This window comes from Monodelphis domestica, chromosome 1 (genome assembly GCF_027887165.1).
Source record: "Monodelphis domestica isolate mMonDom1 chromosome 1, mMonDom1.pri, whole genome shotgun sequence".
NCBI lineage: Eukaryota > Metazoa > Chordata > Mammalia > Didelphimorphia > Didelphidae > Monodelphis > Monodelphis domestica.
Window position 1 is genome coordinate 404955317 of NC_077227.1, and position 18427 is coordinate 404973743.

The 18427-nt window shown below is 38.7% G+C and overlaps 1 protein-coding gene across 4 annotated transcripts in view; it reads left to right on the forward strand.

The window, feature by feature from the left end:
* The window catches only part of RPN2 (ribophorin II), a 54971-nt gene extending 36830 nt beyond the window's left edge, over window positions 1–18141 (forward strand). The window contains exons 12-19 of one of the 4 annotated variants that reach the window (XM_007474346.3): window positions 5946–6140; window positions 7003–7089; window positions 9233–9328; window positions 11354–11429; window positions 12457–12586; window positions 14469–14516; window positions 16052–16263; window positions 17786–18141. In XM_007474346.3, the coding sequence (XP_007474408.1) occupies window positions 5946–6140; window positions 7003–7089; window positions 9233–9328; window positions 11354–11429; window positions 12457–12586; window positions 14469–14516; window positions 16052–16263; window positions 17786–17835 (894 nt within the window). In that variant the 3' untranslated portion in view covers window positions 17836–18141. Of the gene's footprint in view, window positions 1–5945; window positions 6141–7002; window positions 7090–9232; window positions 9329–11353; window positions 11430–12456; window positions 12587–14468; window positions 14563–16051; window positions 16264–17785 lie in introns of all 4 variants that reach the window. The other 3 variants (XM_007474347.3, XM_007474348.3, XM_001381705.5) reach the window with 3 other exon arrangements.
* Window positions 18142–18427: the final 286 nt, after the last annotated feature.

Sequence of the window (18427 nt, forward strand, 5' to 3'; positions counted from 1 at the left end):
TATTCCTATACTTTCTAGTGTTTTCAATAGGAATGAGTGTTGTATTTTGTCAAAGGCTTTTTCTACATCTATTGAAATAATCATGTGATTTTTGCTAGTTAGTTTGTTAATATGGTCAATTATGTGAATGTTGTATCTTACCAGGCATGTTAGCATCTTGGGCTAACATGCCTGGTATGCTACAAATGGTTTTCCTAATAATGAATTGTCCTTGCATTCCTGGTATAAATCCCACCTGATCATAGTGAATAACCCTTGTGATGACTTGCTGGATTTGCTAGTATCCTATTTAAGATTTTTGCATCTATATTCATTAGGGATATTGGTCTATAGCTTTCTTTCTCTGTTTTTGACCTGTCTGTTTTTAGGATCAGTACCATATTTGTGTCTTAAAAAGGATTTGGTAGAACTCCTTCTTTGCTTATTCTGTCAAATAGTTTGTATAATATTGGGATTAGTTGTTCTTTGAATGTTTGATAGAATTCACTTGTGAATCCATCTGGACCTGGGGATTTTTTCTTAGGGAGTTCTTTGATGGCTTGTTACATTTCTTTTTCTGATATGGGGTTGTTTAGGTAATCTATTTCTTCCTCTATTAGTCTACGCAATTTATATTTTTGTAAGTAATCGTCCATATCACTTGGATTGCCATATTTGTTGCCATGTAGTTGGGCATAATAGTTTTTAATGATTGCCTTAATTTCCTCTTCATTAGAGGTGAGGTCTCCCTTTTCATCTTGGATACAGTCAATTAAGTTTTCTTCTTTCCTTTTTTTAATTAGACTGACCAGTACATTGTCTATTTTATTTGTTTTTTCAAAGTACCAGCTTCTAGTTATTTTTATTAAATCAATAGTTCTTTGACTTTCAATTTTATTATTTTCTCCATTGATTTTTAGGATCTCTAATTTAGTCTTCATCTGAGGATTTTTAATTTGTTCACTTTCTATTTTTTTAATTTGCATGCCCAATTCATTGACCTCTGCTTTCCCCCTGAGTACTGCTTTGACTGCATCCCATAGGTTTTGAAAGGATGTCTCATCATTGTCATTTTCTTCAATGAAATTATTGTTTTTATGATTTGTTCTTTGACTAACGGGTTTTGGAGGATTGTATTGTTTAATTTCCAATTTATTTTTGTTTTACCTCTCCATGTACCCTTACTAATTATAATTAGTGTTTTTGCATTTATTATTTTTGCTTGTTTGCAATGTTTTTATGCCCTAATACATGGTCAGTTTTTGTAAATGTACCATGTTCTGCTGAAAAGAAGGTGTATTCCTTTTTGTCCCTATGTATTTTTCTCCACATATCTACTAACTAATTTTTATAAGATTTCATTCACTTCTCTTACCTCTTATTTATTTTTTGGTTTGATTTATCTAGTTCTGATAGAGAAAGGTTCAGGTCTCCCATTAGTATATTTTTTCTCATCTATTTCATCCTTGAGCTCCACTAGTTTCTCCTTTAGAAATTTGGATGCTATGCCATTTGGTGCATACATGTTGAGTACTGATATTTCCTCATTGTTTATGCTGCCTTTTATGAGACTGTAGTTACCTTCCCTATCTATTTTAACTAGATCTATTTTTACTTTGTCTTTTTTTGGCTTTGTCAGATATTATGATTGCGACTCCTACCTTCTTTATCAGTTGATGACCAGTAGATTTGGCTCCATTCTTTTACTTTGACCCTATGCATGTCTACCTTCCTCATGTGTGTTTCTTGTAGACAGCATATGGTAGGGTTTTGGATTCTAATCCACTCTGCTATTTGCTTGCGTTTTATGGATGAGTTCATTCCATTCACATTCAGAGTTAGGATTTACCTGCTGTGTATTTCTCAGTATTTTGATTTCTACTCCTAGTCCTGCCTTTTCTTCTTTCAGTATTTCTTTCTACACCAATGTTTGTTTTTAATCAGTCCCCCTAGTTCCCTCCCTTATTTTACTTCCCTTTCTACCCCCCTCCTTTCTTATTTCCCCCCTTATTTTCTTTGCATTCTTTTTAAATCTACCCCCCACCCTCTCCCTCCCTTATATTGCTTCCCTCCCCACCAGTCCATTTGTTACCCTTCTACTCCCCTATAGGGCGCAAATCTATACTCTGCCCCAATGGAGTGGATTGTTCTTCCCTCTTTCGGTCAATTTCAATGCACGTAAGAGTTGAGTATTTCCTGTCTCCAACCTCTTACCCTTCCAGTGTATTGATGTTCTCCCTCCCTCCATGAGCTTCTTTGTGACATATAAATTTATCCCCTTTTGTTTCTTTTCCCTTTTCTTTTAGTATCAACCTCTTTTTTTTTAGCTCTAGTTGTGTGTGTGTGTGTGTGTGTGTGTATATACGCATATGTATTTATGCATACATATATCTATATACTTATTTATGTCTTGTTATTTCATCCTATACAGTTTGTTACTGTTCCCTCTAAGTGTAAGTCTTCTAGCTGCCCAGGTGATAACAAGCGTTTTTAAGAGTTACCAATGACCTCTTTTCTTATAGGGATACATATCATTTGAACTTATTGAGTCTCTTAAAAAAAGTTGTGGGATTTTTGGTTTTGTGTTTCTTTTTTCCCTCTTTTTAAATTACTTTTTGATGGTTTTCTTGAGTTCTGTGCTTGAACATCAGATTTTCTGTTCAGGTCTGGTCTTTTCTTTACAAATTCTTGGAATTCCTCTATTTTGTTAAATGACCATACTTTCCCCTGTAAGAATATAGTCAGTTTTCCTGGGTAGTTGATTCTTGGTTGTAGACCTAGTTCCCTTGCTTTCCAGAATATCATATCCTATGCCTTTAGGTCCTTCAGTGTAGATGCAGCCCGAATCCTGTGTTATCTTCTCTGTAGTTCCATGGTATCTGAATGACTTCTTCTTAGCAGCCTATAATATTTTTTCCTTGGTATGATAGTTCTTGAATTTGGTTATAACGTTCCTGGGTGTTGTCAGTTGGGGATTAAGTACAGGAGGTGATCTGTGGGTTCTTTCAATCTCTACTTTTCCCTCTTGTTCTAGAATGTTGGGACAGTTTTCTTGGATAATTTCCTGTATAATGATGTCCAGGCTTTTTCTTTTGTCATGTCTGGTAGACCCATGATTCTTAAGTTGTCTCTCCTGGAATGATTTTCTAAGTCTTCTGTTTTGTGTATGAGGTGTTTCATATTTTCCTCAATTTTTTCATTCTTTTGATTTTGTTTCATAGTTTCCTGCTGCCTTATGAAGTCACTTGCTTCTAATTGTTGTATTCTGGTTTTTAAAGACTGGATTTCATTCCTGGCTTTTTGGTCATCCTTTTCCTTCTGGTCTGATTTTCTTTGGACGTCATCTTTCATCTCCTTTGCCTCATTTTCAAGCCAATTAATTTTGGCTTTTAAGACAGTATTTTCTGTTTCCAGCTGACTTATCTTGTTTTTTAAGTTCTTTTCCCATTTGTCTTCAACCTCTCTTAATTGTGTTTTGAATTGTATTTTGAGTTCTTCCAATGTCTGTGTCCAGTTCTCTGGAGTTTCTTTGTTTTTGCTTGGTGTTCCTTGTTCCTCCTCTGTTACATTTGCTCTTTGTTCATTGCCTAGATAGAAGCTGTCAATTTGTAATTTATTTTTTCTTTTTCTGTTGTTTGCTCATATTTGCCCCTTCTTTTCCCCCTGTAGTTGCCTGCTCTCTTGCTCCTGTCATTATGTGCTGGGTCTGTGGTTTGGGGCTTTTCTATCAGCCTTCACCCTTGGAGCTTAGTCAGCAAATCCCTCAGAGCAGTGTGTAGGGGAGGGATATTGGAGCTTGAGTTTCCCTGCCCTCTGAAGGCTTGATGAGATTACACTCAGTTGCTTTGAACCTGCAGAGCTGGATGTGCCCTTGGCCAAGACTTCAGGAAGGGGGTGGGGGGCAATAGGGACTGTCTCCTCTGCTGGGACTGGGTTGCCAATTCTGTGCTTCTTCTCCATCTGATTCCCCACCACCTGTGTTCAAAGCTCTGAGCCTGGCACAGCTTTGTCCGCAAGGTACTTTCTCCAGACTAGCACCCTTGCCTGCCCAGAGGTTCCAGCCCCCGCTGGAGGCTCAATGCTCTAGGTTGGGGAGGGATATTGGGATCTTACTTCCTCTTTCCCCTTAAACCAGAGTATTCTCAAATTTTGGATTTGGAAGTTGTGCCTTTTAAGTTGAGTCCAGCAGGAAGGTTCCTTATCTTTGTCCTGTTGTTATGTTTGGTTTTTCAGTACCCTAGGAGCATTTAGTTTTTAATCAGTAAGGAAGGGTTTTCAGAGGTATGAACTTTTGCTGCCTCTATGCCCCAACACTTTAAAACCCACTGCATATCACATTTCATCATTCCACAATATTTCAGTTCCTGAGTATAATGTTCTCTTGATTCTGCTTATCTCATTCTGCACCAGTTTACATTCCAGTTTATCTCATTCTGCACAATTTTACTTTCCAGCTCTTTCCAAAATCATCCTGTTCATCAATTCTTATAACACAATAGCATTCCATCACCATCATATCCCATCAAATTTGTTCAGTCATTCCCCGATTGAGGGACATCCCTTTAATTTCCAATTCTTTGTCACAAAATGCACAGCTATAAGTATTTTTGTACAGTCAAATCCTTTACCATTTTTTCCTCTCTTTGGAATAGACTAGTAATGGTATTGCTGGATCAAAAGGTTTATAGTGACCTATCCTGGGAGTTATGTTCCAAAGACCCCTGCGAAAGGTGAAAATACATGAAGTATCGACATTATATTTATTATATTATTTATAAATTTTTTAAGACTTTATAAACCCTTCCCACTGTCCTATAAACCTTTTCCACGCTCTTATTAACCTAGTCATTGAGCTAGTCAGTACCCAGGATATAGAACACAGTGCTGTAGTTTTTTAATTCCATCAACCACTTGTTTGCCTTGATAAGTGTAACTATGTGGTACAGAATTAGATTTTTTTTTAAACCCTTGATACAGTGAAGCTGTGATAAGTGAACCTTGATATAGCGAGGGATGACTATATTCTTTTATAGCCCTTTGGGCATAATTCCAAATTGTCCTCCAGAATGGTTGAATCAATTCACAGCTCCATCAGCAATGCATTAGTGTCCCAATTTTGCCACATTCCCAACATGTATTATTTTCCTTTATTGTCATATTGGTCAATCTGATAGGTATAAGGTGGTACCTCAGAGTTGTCTTAATTTGCATTTCTCTAATCAGGAGGGATTTAGAATATTTTTTATATGATTTTCAATAGCTTTGATTTCTTCATCTGAAAAACTACCTATTCATATTTTTGGACCATTTATCAGTTGGGGAATAACTTGGATTCTCATAAATTTGACTTAAATTTATGAAAAATTTGACTCAAATTCTCTTAAATTTGACGGAGAAATTTTTTATAAATTTTATAAATAAAATTTTTTATAAATCTTTTTTCCCAGTTTGTTGCTTCCCTTCTAATCTTGGTTGCATTGGTTTTATTTATACAAAACCTTTTTTAATTTAATATATTCAAAATTATTTATTTTATGAAATATTACTTCTTGTGGAGGTCTTAGAACAAAAAAAAATTAGTAAAATAATGTGACATTATGATTGTGTCTAGCAGTAAAAAACATTCATTTTAAATCTAGCAAATCCAGATAATTGGACATGAACTTAGTGAGTCTTGCCTCGTTTCCCTTCCTTTTCTTTCCCTCAGTGGAGAAATTTATTGTGCAACAAAATAACCAAAAAATTAGAAGGAAAAACTGTAGTAGTCAAGAGCTTGAATAATAATTATATTTCAAATCTCTGTGAGACCAGCACCAAGATGATTTGCCCACTTGCTCCAGTCTGTTAGTGTCTGTGACACACGTCCTGTGATAACAGAGCCAACAATTCAGTCTTGTTGACTAGATGTCAAACTAAAGGGCATTTTGGAAAATCTTGACAAAAGGTGGCTTTGTTTTTCTCCCCAGACATTTGTCCGTCTCCACAACCAAAAAACTGGTCAAGAAGTGGTGTTTGTTGCTGAGCCAGATAGCAAGAACATTTACAAGTTTGAACTGGATACCTCTGAAAGAAAGAATGAGTTTGACTCTGCCTCTGGTACTTACACCCTCTACTTGATCATTGGAGATGCCACCCTGGAGAACCCAATCCTCTGGAATGTGGTATGTACCTCAGTATCCACAGATCCAATACTGATGACCCAGCCACAAGGAAATTACAATGAGACCATTTTAACAGAATCAGATGTTATCACTCTGGGTAGATCAGTTTGTCCTCTCCTGGGCTGTAGATAAGAACAGGACTGCAGAGGAATTTTTATCCTGCAGTGTGCCCAAAAAGCAGATGACTTTTAAGTCAAATACTTTCGTTAAATTCATTCATTTGCTCAACAGGTATTTTTTGGAGGCCAATTCTGTATAAAGCACTGTGCCTAGGCACTTTAGGGGATATAAAAATGTATAAGAGAGTACTTGTCCTTAAGGAACTTGCTGTATGAGTTAGGGGTTAGGGAAGGAGGAACAAAAATAATATGAATAATTATTTAATACTAGGTAATATTACATGGCAAGTACCAAGTGGTGCAAATTCTTCAAGGAATTCAGAGGAGAGATATCTTTTTTTTAATTGGAAGCTGTCTGGGAAAGTTTCATGAAATAGGAAAAAATTTTTGAAGGGTTTGCAATATGCTATGGCCTAGGCTAAATGCTAGAGGTACAATACAGAAATCAGTCTTGTCCTTGTACTGGTGCCCTCCCATGCTAATGAAACTTGATGGTACCTATAGGAGGTGGGGAAACTTTGGGCCTTGGTTTTCTCTTCTGTCAAACAGGGATGAATATCACCTATCCTATTTACATTACCAAATAAGCTACTAGGCCAATGGAAGTCAGGTGATCTTGGGTTCCTCAGCAGGCAAAAGGGCCAGGCCCCTCTTGTAAATGCCCAAACTGTAAGGATAATTTTAGCAAAACTTCTCTTCTTCATCCCTATGTCTGTTTGTAATCTCCTGCATTTCATTTGTAGGCTGACGTAATTATTAAATTCCCTGAGGAAGACGCTCCCTCTACTATCCTTTCCAAGAATCTTTTCACTCCTAAACAGGAAATTCAGGTATGTGTTAAAAGAGAAAAGGCTTAAACTTGTTAAACAAGCATTGAGGAAGAGAACCAATTCTAGTCAGTGGGATTGAGGAGCAGAAAAGCAATGAAATACTGAGTTAGGGGCTGACCTTGCTGGTAAGACATTGGTACTATTATAGAGATCCTAGCCCTATCCCTAAGAATACCATGTGGTACTTGTATGCTGTTGATCTGCTTTTGATGTTCTCCTTTTATACCCTTATATTGAAATGTTGGAATGGCTTACAAATGGAGACAAGCATACATTAGTAGCACAAAAGTCAGGAGACTGAGGTCTTAATGTCTAGCTCTGTGACTTCCTGCAACTCAGTTAACAACTTTGGGCCTCAGTTTTCTCGTCTATCAAATAGGAGTGAATATCACCCACCCTGTTTACTTTTCATTATCAAATGAGACATTGAATATCAATGTTTTTAAAAGTTAAAATCACTTTATAAGTATAAGATCTCACATTGATGCTGAGACATGGGGGAAAGATTAAAACCATGAACATTAATGGTGGCACAGGCAGAGGATCCTTAGCAGAATGTAATAGAAGAAAGGTTTGGGGTACAAATAAGCAATAGCAGCCTTAGCTGGGTTGCCTGGAAAGATAGAAATATAACAGTGTAACGGGTGAAATTATGGTTGAGACTGAAAAGATCTAAATTTAAGTGGTCTCTGAGGGAAATCCCAAATAATAAAATACCCAAGTCAGCTGCCAAATTTTATGGTGATTTAATTGACAGTGGAGAAGATTAAGAAGAAGGAAGAAGAAGAAGAAGGTTTTTTTCTCTCCCTCTCCCCCCGCCTGATTAGTATCTGGCGGGGAGATCAGGAGATAAGGGAGTAAGGGTTTGGAGTATGAAGGAGGAAGGAATCAGCCTGACCTCCAAAGGGACTCAGCTAAGATGCCCGAACCTGAAATCAACTCTAGGGCAAAACTCACCACCCAACACTCCAAGATGTCAGAACGCTTAGCACGCTGCCAGCTAGAGTAGACTCTCAAGGGAAAGAGGGAAAAGGTCAGGAACTGACATGCCTTATGTGGATGTTTTTACATCACTTTTCTGCGTCTCATCTGTACCAATGAGGATTTAGCTTGACTTAGGACAGCCTAGAGGTCTGTCCTTTTTTTTTTTGCACATGTCTGTTGAAGGCCATCTCCTCAGATAATTAAATCTTGAGTTTGCTGCAGACCTTCAAAATCTTATTAAACTGAGTAGGGGGTAGAAAATGCAGAGTTTCCAAGATCTGATTCTGTTATTCCAAGTATCTCCATTGTTACTGATCAGGAAATAGCTAAATCACATCTTCTAAAGAATGGTCTGATTAGGGTGGAATAGTTTTGAAATTCACAGCAGCAAGTTTAAGTCAGGAGCCCTGGTTTCAAATTTGATCTCTGACATTACCTAGCCGTATGACCCTGGGCATATCACTTAACTCCAATTGCCTAACCCATGCCTTTCTTTTGTCTAAAGGTGATGCTAAGACTAACGGTAAAGGTCTTCTCAGATTTATATCATGGCATAACAAAGAAATCAGCTGTGATTAGAAACTTCACTAATATTAATGGAACCATTTAGGACCAGTTTAGTCAGAAAAAAGGAAAAGGGAATAGTGGCACTCAAGTAGAAATTTGGCCACAGCAGGTTCTAGCACATCTTGGAGATCCAGGAGTGCTCATCTCACATGCTTTGCACAGTTTGTAGATGTCTGTCCTATTGATTATTTGCTTCCTCTGGCAGGATCACTGAGAAGGGGATATACTGAATTGTGGCTTAGGAACTTTTAATTCCTTAAGGAAGAAGGTGATATATTATTAGAAATTTAACTTAAGTGAAATCAGGGCCTGGTTGTTTTGTAGTTACACAGTAGCTTGACACCTAACTGTCATAGCACTGACCTGGCACAACCATAACCATCTTCAGGACCATATATAGTGACATTATAGGGACCCATAGGTCTTCCAGCACAAACCCTTTATTTTCCAGAGGAATAAACTGAGGCCTAGAAAAAGGGAATTTACTTCCTTAATATGACCCTTATAATAAGGAGTCAAGAAGCATTGTCAGGCAGCCATGACTGTGGGAAAGGGTATGTTCTGAAGTGTTTTTCCTGTCTTCTTGTCTCAGCACTTGTTTCGAGAGCCAGAGAAGAGACCGCCCACGGTGGTGTCCAATACTTTCACTGCCTTGATCCTTTCTCCTTTACTTTTGCTCTTCATTTTGGTGAGTAGACACCATTAACAGAGCACTTTGGGCTTAGAGGATGACTCAAAAGCAGCCAGTCTGCCAGGGTGTTCTTGGTGTTCTTTTAAGGTATAGTTTAAAGGCAGCAGCAGTGACTTATAAATGAGAAAACATCCAGACTCATTAAGAAATAGCATCCTGAATATAGTATAAGGTCTGTAATAAACATTTACTTCGTGGGGTACCATTCATATAGAGATGAAATATGACTCAATTCCTGCCCTCAATGAGCTTTTTTAATATAATAGGATGTATGTGACATACACAGATGACTGTGGCCAACCCAAAATAGGATGTGACCGTTGTAAAGAGGTAATGGAGGTATGGAATGCTGTGAGGGAGAAATCACTTTCCAGTGAGGGTAATTAGAGACCAAAATAATCCATGCTTACATACCACACTTTATGCAGGGGTATAGAGTGGGATCCATTCTAGTTGTGTGATGTCATCAGTGGTAGGAAGAGGTAGAGTGGTGTGAATTCTGTCACAGTAGATAGGAAAACACAAGAGAAGGTAAGGAGACAAGAGATGGACCATGCTACATATGGTAAGACATATGGTTGGAATGGTAGGTTAGAGTGAGATTAATGCAGGCTTTAAATGTAAGAGTAGAGAATTGAGATTTTTAAAAATATAATAGGTACTAGGAGAATTCATAAAGGTTTCTGAATAGAGGAGAGGCATGATCAGAGTGTGGCTTACTTCCTTTCAGTGTGAAAGGTTAAGTAGAGGAAGCCAAGTAGATTAATTAGGAAGCTAGTATGATAGTCTGAGCAAGAAATAATGAGGTTATCGATGAGGATATTGACAGTAAGAAGGTAGAGGGTAGATGAAAGAGATGTGCAGAAATAAAATCAACAATACCAGTTAGCTTGAAGGCAAGAGAAAGGAACCAAAGATGACTTAAATTTTGAACCTTAGTGACTGGGTGGTACCATAGATAGAAGGAAGGAGTGTGGGGAGAGAGAGGCAAGCATAGGTAGAGCTTTGGGGACAAATCCAGTACTTAGAAAATGGAAGTGAGAGAAATAAAAATAGCTTAAGTGAGCCAGGTAGGTGTGAGATTTTAGAAACCAAGTTAGGGTCTAATGCACAATTGAGGAAAATGAGAAATGAAGAAAGACCATTGAATTTGGTGATTAAAGGAGGTTACGAGTGAATGAGTAATCAGAGAGATTGATGAAAGAATAAAATATAACTGGCTTTGGGGGTTAACAGACTTGAACAAAGATTTGGATTGGGTTTTAGTTTAGGGGAGAATAAAACAAATATTCAGCTGAAAAAGATTAGCTAAGCAAATTGGGAAATAATGTATAATTATTTAGTATAGCAGGTGAACTATATTGATGGGTTGAATAGTTATATAAAAGATAAAAAAAAACCCAGAATTCCAAGTAATACATAGAAACTGATCACAACTACATCAAACTGATTTACACTGATATGGATTACAAGAGAATTTGAAGAGTTGTAAGTAATTTAACGTTCATTACATTCTACAAAATTATGTAGTCTAGATAGTTAAGGAAAATCTAAATAACATACTTCTATGCATTTCCAGAAACTTGAACCTGAGTGTGAAAGACTTACTAATGGCCCACCTTGTACATCCTGGGGAGCAAATAGAACAGTTTTGGTTTTAAGCAAATAATCCCAATACTGAATTTGCCTTTAATCAATATTTGGAAGAATACAGAGGCTGTAATCAATGTCTGTGGTAAATTACTGCTCTAGCCTTCTTGGTTTTGTAATTTAGTAACTTTTTAACTCAAGTAATTTTGTCTGAAAATTAGGATGTCATGCCAGTAAATGTAGAGAACTCGTGACATGTCTATGTTATGTTAACTATATGACCATTTTTTGTCACTGAAAGAAACTACCATTGTTTCCAGATTGATCACAGATTTTTAAGCCCATTAGGTTGTTGAATGCGTTAGTAATGGCACTGACTGTGTGTTACCTATATTTTAATGTCTTTTTAATGTGTGTTTTCCCATCTCACAGTGGATTCGGCTTGGGGCCAACATTTCCAACTTCACCTTTGCTCCCAGCACTATTATCTTTCACCTGGGACATGCTGGTAAGTGCCCCAGACAGATAATTCTTCTTCACCTTTCTGACATTCAGACTGCAAAAGCCCTGTTAAATGAACTCACAACCTATTAACTATAATGACTTAATAGGATAACATTTCTTTCTTCCTCCTGGCCTTTTAGAATGGTTAATATGGTGATAAACTTGTTTGGTCTGTCAGTTTATAGCAGCGATCATTCTATAGTGGGCTTCTCCAGGCAGCCCATTTACCTTCATTTAATAGCCATGCTCATTTCTAGAGATTACTTTATATCTTTATACTGAACCACCTTCTTGGATGAAGAGTGTTGATGGAGTTCCCCGGGGCTCTCCACACTGCACTAATCTGCACATTTGCTGAAGGTAGTATCTGCCCACTTATTCAAAAGAACTCCATTTCAGAGCCAAATGAGCTGATTCTCCAGTGGGAATTTGGCATCCAAACCAAGTATAAAAATCCCATTTTATCTTATAAGGATTTTAAAGCCAATTTTATGATTTTTTCTTTGTGCCCCTTGTAGAACTCCATGCACACTTCCATCTTAATGCCCTCTGTCATTGTGGTCCTTTAGTGGATCCAACATACTTTTTCCTTCTGGCCAATGACTAGAATGACTAGATTATCATTGTCTAACCTATGTTTAAAAAATAGAGACCTTTAGCCATGCCATATCAGGCTGTGAGGAGCCCAAATATGTTAATAACCTTTCATCTGTATAAGATATTCTGGACTTTTAAAAACACTTTCACATTCATTTTTTCATTTGATTCTGACAAGTCTCCTGGTGGTTAGTTAATGCTATGATAATTATCTTCTTTTTGCATCAGAGGGAACTAAGGTATAGACAGGCTAAATGAGTTGTCTGAAGTCACACTGCTAAGTGGTGGATCCCAGGTGGCTGCTGCCAAGCCCTTTGTTCTTTCCAGGTCTTTTTCAGCTACAGTCCAGGTGAGGGTGTTGTTCTTAAAGCCATGATCACCATAACAAGTTCTTGATTTCCTCTGGTGTCTGATATTCCTATCCCTTCTCTTAGCTATGCTTGGTCTCATGTACGTCTACTGGACTCAGCTCAACATGTTCCAGACCCTGAAGTACTTGGCCATCTTGGGAACCATCACATTCCTGGCAGGCAACAGAATGCTGGCCTACAAAGCAGTGAAGAGGTAAAGTGGGGGGAGTTGGGAGCATTCTGAGGAGGATGAGGGCCACAATGGGGATTGGTATCTCTTTAGAAAATAATCTTGTTTTACACTCTTAGTTACTTTGGCTCTTTAGTGTCCATTTGCACTTGGGGTTTCCACTGGGACCTGTACAATATCTTTTGACATCTCAGGCAGAGAGTAGTTTGCCTTCTGTTTTCTATGACCAAAAAGGAAGCTAGTCAGTCAGCTATTATCAGGATGAATCACTGTTGGTATCATTGCAGGTTGGGAGGTGGGGAGCAGGAAGAAGGTAGCAGCAAACAAAAAAGATGAAATATTCAGTTGTGAAACAAATGACTAGTGGTAATTTGCTCCTCAGATTGGCATAATAAAATTAGCTTTGATCTCGTGGCTTGATGTATAAAGGTGCTATGTATTCTAAAAAGAAATATATCTATCCATACATTAGGGAGTACTTGTCACTTGGCTTTAACCTGCAAATAGAGACTATAATTGCTTTATGTCAGAAAGGGGTCATTTAATGATCAGCAGCACTAAGTATATTGAAGCCTCAACACTTTAAGCCTCTACTGATTAGAATGAGATTGGGGAATAATTATGATGATTAAGAGGGTTTAGAACATCTGGCATGAGATTTGCTTTAATTTACAACATATAAACATTCTCTTCCCTTCCTCTGCTGAAACTTTGTATGTCTAATGCCAGTTACTCTGACCTCTTGGCCATCCTGCATACAACTGAATTACAATAGGCCATGTACCCACCCTCACCTCAAGGGAACCTTGTAAGAATGCCCCTTCAGAACTTGAAACAAGTGATAGAAAATTACTTTTCCTCTCCCAAATAAGGGCCATATTCATTACTTCCTCATTAAGCCCCTTTCCCAGAAGTAGCCAGCTGTTCCTCATCCCCAGGAACCCCCCACAGTACTGACTCTAGGTCTTCCCTCCTACCATGGGGATGCCATCTCTTTGCCAGAAGGGGAAAAGGGCATTCCAGACTCAAATTCAACTTTTATGGTAACTCCAGATAGATGACAGCTTGGATTTCCAAATTGAATTAGAAGCAAACATAACTACATAGAGTTCTTTCTATATATTTTGTCTCTGTTAGAACTTGGATTATTTCAGCCAACCAAAGGCTGTCAAATAAAGGTAAAAATTGTGTTTTGTGGGTACAATAGAGTGCCCTTTCCCTTTGCATTCTTAGATGTATGTTTGTATACATGTAGGTCTGAGAAGGGTTGATACTTAGATTTAGTAGTATCTTATCTAATTTGGCCACTAATTTAGCAAATCAAAGGCACTCTCTCAGACTCTAACAGTGGGACACAGAACAGAAAGTTGTAAGTCTTCCAATTGTCTTACTATGGAGCACTGGGCAAAGAAATATATCTTTACTTCCTATGGTAGTCCAAGCTCCACCAGGGCTTCCCTTAGCTCCCACACTCCAGCAAGATCATTTTCTTTCACCTTCCCAGCTCCTTCAAATATCTTCACTTAACCTTTGCATTGCCTTTTGATGGGAACCAAGTGCTCCAAGCAATTTTTGAAACAGTCTAACATTCTCTTGTGACTTACTGTGTAGAATCCCAGAGATAGCTGAGATGCTTTGTTATGTGAAAATACCACTCTTCTGAAGGTACTCTGGCAAATTGAGCAAGAATGTGAAGAGACGTGCTTGACTTGGATTTACACATCCTGCCCTTGCTGATTGATCTTGGGAGAGGGCTGCCATACTGACTTGGGAGAGACAATCTGACTCTGAAAAATGAGTGAAACTAATGGAAGCCCTGGTGGTGTGTGTGTCTTTTCTTTCTTCTGCTTAATTCTCCTCCCCTCACTATCCTTTCTTGATTCTCAAACCCTCTTTCCTTTGGCAGGATCGCTGCAGAACAGAGCAGTAGATTGGCAAAATATAGGACACTACGGTAAACCCAAAGGGGGGGTCTTACTAATGACCAGCTCTTCCCAGAAGTAAGGGCCCTTTCTGAATTTACCTGCCTCACGCATGTTGGTTGTTCCATCTAATTCTCACCTCCCTCACTCCCCGGGCCCAAGCAGTATTGTATGAAATTTCTTTCCAATCTGCTGGTTAAGTCTAGGACTCTGGAACATAACCCTCACCCCTACCCCAAATATGCCTGTTCTTTGGAGGTCACCACATTACCCATACCAAAATGGTCCAGATGTCTCCTGTCTTATGTGAAGAATGCTAAGACTCTCCCACTTTTCATTTTTATGAGGTGTTCAGTGCCTATTAAGGGGTTCCTTACTAATCACAGTATAGTGGGATTCAGCTTAATATAAGTAGGGTCAAGCTTTGACCACTTCCACAGGTGGTATTAAGACCACTTTAATAGCAAAAGTTATTCTCGTAAATCCCAAGGATTGTGTTAGAATGAGAAACCAGGGTATTTGAGATGAATCTTTTCTGTGCCTAGCATTTATGAGAAAGAGCAGTCAGTGCTAATTAGGGCCAGATATAGTTAGTGGGACCTGCTGTGGTGGCCTTCTCCAAGCAGTGCCTTTCATCTTTGTTATAGATTTTTGGCCACTTTACAGACTTAGATCATGAGTCTGAGTAAATTATAAGATGAGGTGGACACCAGAAGGACTGATGACCACAAAAGCAAGGTGACTGACTAGATAGCAAAACTGGAATCAGAAAATAGGTTCCTATAGTTCAGAAAGTAGCTAGGAGTAGCCTACTTTACTTTGCCCTCCCATGGCTCTAAAAGAGCCAGTTAAAATCCTTTCCTTATTTTTGGGTGATTGTTAAAGAGATCCCTTTCCAGGTGTTGGGAGTGATTGTTTGACACTAAATCAGTCAGTTCTAAAGGTCTTGTAGCTAGACGTAAAGTGATAATGACCTGAGGCCTGTCTCTGATTGTTGCTTGTATTGAAAGCCGTTCTCCCAGCCAGACTCAAGCTAAATGGTTTTTGATCATTCTCTCCAAAGAGGAGAAATCAACATAGAATTTTATGTCATGCTAACTTATGAACCTAACCTACTTTTCCTCCACCCTCCCTGCAGAAAAGACAGAACTCTTGGTTTTATCATAAAGTCTGCTTTCTCTATCTGAGGCCTACTTGGGAAAATACTGGTATTGAAGTCACTGTTGTTCTTCCTGCTACCTACTGATTATATTTAATTCTAAAATGAAGCATCAGTTTTAAGTTCTCACCTATTACTTAGATTTAAGCCCAGGTAGCTTTAGGGAAAGAGAAGTTAACTTGATCATTTCAACTTGGGGGATTTTCTGAGGTTGGGATTTTAAGCAAAACCCCTCTCTTTATGTCTATGTCATATTGAATCTGCATTGGCAGTGCATTTCCTGTCTTTACTGCCCCTCATGTACTGAAAGGGTGAGGGGCTGCTGAACCACTTTGGGAGGGTTATAGTGCTTTGTACATAGTAGGCATTCAATAAATGTTTCTTGGTTAATTAATTGATTGGAGTTAGGGTCGAGAACGTCAAAGCAAATCGTCAATCCAAGGGAACAATCAGGAGTCGGGGTCAGGTAACCAGCCCGGGGTCGGAGATCCGGAGAGCAGGATCTGGAGTGAAGCAGAGGCAGCAAACAGGAAGCGAGGACAGGAGCACAGGAGATCAGGATCAGGTCGCCAAGGCAACATCAGGAACACTGGAGAGCGGAGTCAGGTTGCTAAGCCAAGGTTAGGAACAGATATCATAGTCAGGAGGGGTAGGGGAAGCATAGGGGTAGAATTTTAACTTGCAGATTGTGGGTTGGGGGAAATTCAGTTCATCAGCAAAATAGAGAGTATCTAGAGGCCCTCAATACCTGGCTGAACCTAGTGGTGCCTTCTCTACTTCACCCTGGCTCAAAAAGCTCATCTCTGTATTCTTGGTCTATTTGCTTCCCCTAGGGCTTTTAACATGCACTGAGAGGTAATAGGAGGAAGAAACTGCCTAGGATTCAAGAATATTAACTTTTTGTCCCCTTGGGCTCTCCCTTTCTTCTTCCATTTCCTTCTTCCCCCTTTCCCTTTCTCTATTCCCCTCCCTCCCTCTCAGCCACATTTCTCAGTTATTCTGTAGAAAATCAATCCTTGATTCTTGGGCAAATGTTGATTTGAGTTTGAGACATCAGCAGTTTCTAGGCAGAACTTCTTAGCTAAGAAATCATTTTGTTGATGCCCACACTTCTCATTGATCTCCTTCTTCATTGCCTATCCTATTCTCTCCCCACTTTCCCATAAATTGGGTAGAAACATTGGGCTTACAGAATGCTTGGTTGAATAAAAGTGCTTTCATTGCATGCTCATGCCGCTCTTTGTCTGCATGTCAGTTTCCACATGAATCCATTCTGTCTCTTCTGGTACTTCTGTCTTAGGCAGGAGAGATGGATTAGAAGCCAAACCAAAACTGGAGGGTCCTCTGATCTGTTGGATTTGGCTGTCCCTTTGGTTGCTTGTGGTATCCTAAGGAAAAACTGCCAAGTGTTCGTGCCTGCCTGTGGAGTTAGTTCCTTCATTAGATTCCAATGAATCTTCACAACATCAAATCCTCAGTGCTCTGTAGAACTACAGAGTGGAGGATAGCATTCTTCTGAGCTTTCCTTTCTCCCCTGACAGCTGGACTGATTTAATCACCTGATTATATACCCCACTGGTAATGTGGCCATAGCCAGAACTATAATTGTTGCCTGTTGTACTTTCCTGTTAACTTTTTGCAAACTGGAAAAAGTGCCCACAGGGATAGAGGGATTGTGATTTCATAATGAAACTTTGAATGTTTTTCCCATGAGCTTTTTATTCCAGTGAGCCAGCTGCCCTTCCTATAAGCCAGGCTTTCCTCGGCTTGGAAGCATAGTTGGTCCAGTGGCAACTCGCAGGGGTTTTTGACACCCTCACACTTTTCATAAGTAAGATTGTTTGGTAAATGGAGTCAGCAAGATCCAGGCCAAATTTCTTTAACCTTTTCATCTATTTTACTTTTCCTTGGTTGAGATTCACCCTGTATTTGGGGTTGTTTTGGTTGTAGTGTCACCAGCAGCATCTTGTCTCTTCATATTTCCACATCTCATTCTTCATATTTGTTCATCTTCTGTGTTTATGACCTTAAGAACCAGGATCTTTCAGTGTCAGAGATACTTGATCGCCTGGTTGTTGTTAGGTAGGAATTGGACCTGCAAATTAAAACCTGGGGTAATTTTTGCAATTCTCTTTCTTTCAGAGCAACACAGTAGTAGTACCAGAAGGAAGAAGGAAAATCTAAAAACTTAAAAGAATGTTCCCTGGAATAGAAGCCAAGGAACAATTTACATCCTGGAGAGTGGAACATGGAACCAATTTTTGTTTAAAACAAACAAAAAGTCCAGAATCTTATGGTTTTACTTTTGCTTGTCTTTTGTTTTTTCACTCTCCTGTTGAGCAACTTTCTGTGAGCCCGGATATTCAGTTCCTTTGGAATTGTGGCCATCAACAATCAAGAGGCTGTGATGGATTTCTTAAAAATCCCAGACGTTAAGTTTTTGAATGTTTGAAATCTATAATTATTGTGATTTGTAATAAAGAATCTGATGAGAGGAATAGAGACCTCTGAGAGTTTTATTCACATATTTCTTGTGTGGTAGAGTCTACCTATCACATAGTTATGTAAGTCTGTTTCCTTGGCAGAAAAACTAAGTAAGTTTTCTGGAGCATTATTTTGGGAATTCTTTTTTTAATCTCGTATAAACCCTCATTTATACTTGAGTAGAGAATTTCCTTCCTTTGTTTTTACTCAATGTGGTCCTCCTCTTTCAGTGAAAGTTGGCTGTATCTGGGCGTCTAGTATATAACTTTCTTTAGCATGGTTTAATTGGTGGGTGAGTAG